Source organism: Denticeps clupeoides, chromosome 6 (assembly GCF_900700375.1).
Source record: "Denticeps clupeoides chromosome 6, fDenClu1.1, whole genome shotgun sequence".
NCBI classification, from domain to species: domain Eukaryota; kingdom Metazoa; phylum Chordata; class Actinopteri; order Clupeiformes; family Denticipitidae; genus Denticeps; species Denticeps clupeoides.
The window spans coordinates 4,621,239-4,626,570 of NC_041712.1; the positions used below are offsets into that span (position 1 = coordinate 4,621,239).

Here is a 5,332-nt window from a genome sequence, read left to right on the forward strand (position 1 = left end):
GCAGGCATTCCTTTTGGAAGTGGGAAGAAACTGGAGAACCAGGAGGAATCCCTCGCCAACAAACTCCACACTCACAATGCTTGAGCCCTGGTTTGAAATCACAACTTACATTTATAATGCTAACTTTCAAATATCAGAAATCAAATAATATTATATTAGCATTTAATAACAAAAAAGGCAGAAAGATCACTGGGTTCACGAACGTACTGTGAATTCTGATGTGGTAAAATGGCAGTGAAATATTGTTGCACAACAGCAGTCACTTTGCATGAAACAAAGTCTACATTATATGAAGATAAACGGTGAAGAACAACCCTTTAGGATAGATGACAAAGACAACAAGGAAATAATATGTGAGTGTGATGTTTCATAATTGTTCATACTATTTATTTACTATCATCCATAACATTATACCCACTGTCAGGTGAACAAATAGACCAAAAAATTGCACAAATCTCAATCCAATCCAATTTAGAATGTGTAAAAAAAACGATTGTTTCATAAATTATGCTACTTTCTTTAATCTGTCCATCTATCTATGCTGACACATATGTTTTAGTACCTACATGGCCCTGTGTGACAAAGTGATTGCCCCCTAAACCCAATAACCCAATAACTGTTTGGGCCACCTTTATTAGTAACAACTGCAATGAAGCATTTGCGATAACTTGCAGTGAGACTTTTACTCCTCGTTTCAGAATTGTTGTAGTTCAGCCACATTAAAGGTTTATGAAATGTTCTTTTTGTGAGATTATTTAACACCGTTCAGAGAGCTGCAGCTCAGATGGTCGGATATGGAATTTTGAAACGGGTTACCTCCCGTTTCTCATGCTTTGTCCGCCCAGAGAATTTTGCACCCCTCCACTAAAAAGGTAACTCCACCGACCGTCATGGCTTCCAAATGTGCTCTGTTATTGGATGGAAAAATGTGTATATGCAAGAGACTCAATACACGTCAATAAGATCATTATTTATTCCAGTGTTCTTACAGTCATTATCAACTAGAACTGAACAGGTTGTATATATAAATTTTGAACACACACAACATTTATTCCCTCACATCCATTGATGTCACCACATTCAAAGTTCCACGTGGGATTGAATAAGGGTGCTCTGCAGGATGCGCTCTATTATGGGTGAATGAGAAATTGCCAGGCGTTTTTCCAGAAGAAGTAAAGCACTACATGTTGTATGTCCAGCAGGTGGTGTCATGGACCAGATCTGAACCTCACACAGTAGTGACAGATTTCAGTACGATGGTGTTTTATGTTATACCATTCCCCTCTTAATGAAGCACGGATTAAAGTGGGTAGGTCTGAATCAACAGATTCTTACCCATGATGATGACTCTCTGTTGGGAGACTATCTCAACATTTGTGTTGTCTCGTTATGTAAGATAGTATGCTTAAAAATGCTTAAAGACACATATTTGTTTTAACAGAAAGAAGAATTTAAATGAAAGACAAGTTGCAGGAAAATAATGTGCTTGTGGTTGGTTGATTCAAATGGTTCAATTGGTTGAGTCATATTTCAATTGTGCAACATTTTATAATGACTATTGTTACATGTTATTGTTTCACATGTACCATTAATGTACCATCACAATGTACCGTGGAGGTGGGAAGAGCACCGGTTGTTAGAATGAATTAAAATTATAATTTTGGTTTGGCTGGAAACCATTCTAAAACAGTGAATACTTTTGATCCGTTTGATTAAATTGTTCCTGATGATCAGACTGGCAGTGGTGGCTCACGCCCACCGAGTGGCTGGCCTAATGGAGTACTGCATTAGCCACCCTCACACCATAGCTTCCTGTCAGGGGAGGAGTGATATTGATTTTAGAAGTTCGACCACCCAGCAATGCTCCAGCGTCTAGTGTCTGACAGAGAAATGTCTGCAAGTCCTGAGTTCACATGATTTTGCTCAAAACTGAATTATGTGCATATAGGATCCTGAAGTGCAGAGTCAGGCCTGGATTCTTTTGAAGTCCAAAAGAGAAGAGTGTTTAGGAGATCTGTGATTTGTTCTGAGAACAGCTGGTACTGGAGCTGAAGGATGCTGAGGGAATTTGTGGGAAGGTTATGGAGACAAGAACATTAGAAAGACTGTGGTTTCAGAGATTAGTGTCTGATGGGGAACCCACCCTTGTCTTAGCTCCATTCTGTTACTCAGTGCAAACTGAGACCCTGGAAAGATATTAAGTGTCTGAAGGATCAATTAAGATGGGATGTAGAAACCTTAATGTAGCACAGTTGTAAAGCACAATGCTAAATTATTTATATAAAAAAATTCAATTACAAAAATCCTCATTTTCCAAGATCCCTGTTGTCTTAAGAACCAATTGCCCCAGATCGGTGTTCTGATTTGTCCCAGGAAGTGGCTATAAGACATGGACTAATGGAAACAGTATTGATCTTCCTCTTGTTCTATCACAGTGATCTGACTGGACATGATGATAATCTCTGTCTTTTACTTGACCTCCCTTTGCAGTTTTCTGCAGAACAAGGCTGTAAAACGATTCCTTCTGGACAATGAGGGAGGGTAAAAAATACTAAATAAATTATTCTTCCATTATTTTCAATTTTGCCTTATTTTATTGTATGTATCATTATATCTTCACCTTTTACCCCTCTAGGCCTAACTGAACAACAACTGTCTATACAACAGGCAGGTTAAAAGAATCAACTCAGATCACAGTGATTAATCAATTAAAACAGTCTCACAGTAAAAAGGCAAACTATACTTTTAATGTCACTAACTTTTCAATGTTCTTTTATTCAACTTTTAAATATATCGGTGTTTTCTATTTATTATATATAATATATAATATATTTTTCTTATTAAATTTACTTTCAAATTCACTATTTTGGTCCATGTATGAGAGTGAAGCAGACTTGCAAACAGCATGTTGACGTGGAGCAGATTTTAAATGCAGGAGTAATCATTCACACACTGAAGCATAAAAGAAAAGCAGTCTTTATTTTATGACATGCTGAAAATATGTCAACTAATGAACAAAGACAATCTGCTGATATTCAGATGATCTACTTGTCACACAACATTTGAATGAAGGTTCTATTGCGGACAAGCGGATTTGAAAAGGGTGCAGTTCAGGTAGCGGGGTTCAGAAAGCCTGAAGGCACATAGTGTGGTGAAGATAAAGAACATTGCCATACACTGATGGCCTTATCAGGTTATTCATACAGATGTCTGAATATGTTTCTTTCACTGCATTAGAAAACTTCATTTCCCACGTTAAATTAATTTTCATCCATCAGGCTAGATCAGAACAAGTCTCTCCTGTCAGATCAACGCCAGCAACATCCACTCCATGCAATTTGACCTGTTGTAGAAAGTTGATGAGCTTATAGTGAAACGAAGTGTCTGCATTCGGGCTAAACGTGCACTTGATTCAGGTTCATGCAGCATGCATATAAAACCTTACATTACCACTGATCACACAGTCACATGCACACTCCAGTCATTTCAAAGTCCTCTTCATAATGTGCCTGATGTGTGCCGCGTCTCAGAACCATGAAATCCCAGTCATTGGTAAATATGATTGATCCATCTCCTGCTCGCTCTCTGAGAAGAATTCAGTTCAAAGGTCCAGATGAACACTTTCAGTTTCACTTCCGTGTCGTCTCTACTAAGGAAAAATGAAAATATGTCTTTCCCCTGGAGCAAATGTTTCAGCTCAGACCCAAGGATCAAATAAACTATGAATGCAATACGTACCTTTAATTATGACATATAGAGCGATAAACAGGCCCACCGCCATAGCTATGAAGGCGAGGAAACAGGCTGTCCTTCCCCGTCTCCTGGCGCCATCCACGTCTCCAACCTGTAACATGGTCCTGGACTGAAGGGACAAAACGAAATTGAAGGCATAAGGAAAAGAGGGATGGAAAGACACACCACTGAGGCTCCTCATGGAGGTTCTCAGTCCTGAGCCTGGTGGACCAGGACCAGGACCAGGACCAGGACCTGGAGATCACTTACTGTGTGGGCATAATAAATGGCAAATATGTTAAAGGGGTATCCAGGGCAGAAGCAGGACACGATGGCGAGCCACAGGTACGTCGGTGGCGCAGGCGCGTCCGGGCTGCAGCTACGGGGCGGAGGCGAGCCCGGCGACCGGCGAGCGTCCCGCCCCGCGTCCGGCGACCCCCCGGCGGCCCGCAGGGCGAGGGACAGCGAGTCGGGCTGCTTCAGCAGCTGCTGCGTGTCGCGGCAGCTGGACGGATGCGCGGCGCCGATCTCTCCCGGCGCGCCCTTCCCGTACTCGGCGTCCATCTCGGCGCAAAGTCCCCTTCTATCGGCATGAATTTACTCCGGAACAAAGTGAAGGAAGAAACTTCTGCAGCCCATGCCCTGTCTGTCTGTCTGTCGGACGTTACTCCTCCCTAAAGCTCTCTCCTCAGCACCCGACTCATCCTCTTCTCTCTTAAAGACGACCTGCGATGCTCAGCACCGCCACGTTTCATGTCACGTCGTCACTCAACCCGGAGCCATTCAAACCCATTTCTGTTCTTTATTTTTATCAATCTTGCAATTCATTCGTTGTGGTTAATTGAACAGCATCAGTTTCTTATCTTCCACTGACTGAATGTTTAGGTTGAGCTTTCACTTTTTTAAATGTTATACCATTTTTTCCACCATGGACCCAAATCTCACCCAGACCGCACAACATTAACCAGACTGGAATGTCAAATTTACACAAAACTTGGCAGTAAATGGCCAGAGGGTGTGCTGGTTCCCAGATCCCAGGACTAGACCCTCTCACCTACCCACACTCATGTCCCCGCCAGTCTAGTGACATCTAGTGACACAACGTGGGACAGCTGATCTGCCAGGAACTTCCAGGGAGATGTACAGTCAGTAGGTACAGGAACAGTCCCCCAGGGGACACGGGGGTAGTGGTGGGGTCTGAACCTGGTGATTTGTGGTCTCATGGTTCATAGGTGAGTGTCTTACTCACTAGGCTGCTACCATCCCACGTGCCAGGTTCAAACAAGTCCTTACATTACATAGTGTACATAAACCCAAGTGAACAAATAAGAAAAAAAATTGACATGACCCCCATGTGTAACAATAACTGCAAGTCTTTTCTGGAATGCACTGGAGGAACTGACCGTATTTACAGAACACGGTGGCGGTGGAGGATTTCTTGCTTTAGGTCCTTCCACAACATTTTGAATGCATTCCAGTCAGGATTCTAACATCAGCCCTCTGCTACGTTCCCTCCACTGGCTCCCAGTAGCTGCACGCATCAGATTCAAAATACTGATGCTGGACTACAAAGCCAAACATGGAGTAGCACCATCCTACC

General features: G+C 42.3%; 1 protein-coding gene across 2 annotated transcripts; it reads right to left on the minus strand.

The window, feature by feature from the left end:
* Positions 1-3,087: 3,087 nt before the first annotated feature.
* On the minus strand, positions 3,088-4,692 carry LOC114791960 (transmembrane protein 233-like). Of its 2 annotated transcripts, none has more exons than XM_028982567.1 (3): positions 4,003-4,692; positions 3,739-3,862; positions 3,088-3,646 (listed from the first exon to the last, which is right to left on the minus strand). In XM_028982567.1, the coding sequence occupies exons 1-3, from the start codon at positions 4,294-4,296 to the stop codon at positions 3,630-3,632; spliced, it is 435 nt and encodes a 144-aa protein (XP_028838400.1). In that variant the 5' UTR covers positions 4,297-4,692; the 3' UTR covers positions 3,088-3,629. The 2 variants fall into 2 exon arrangements, with proteins under 2 accessions (XP_028838400.1, XP_028838399.1); XM_028982566.1 differs by having other exon boundaries at positions 3,088-3,649.
* Between the last annotated feature and the right edge of the window lie 640 nt (positions 4,693-5,332).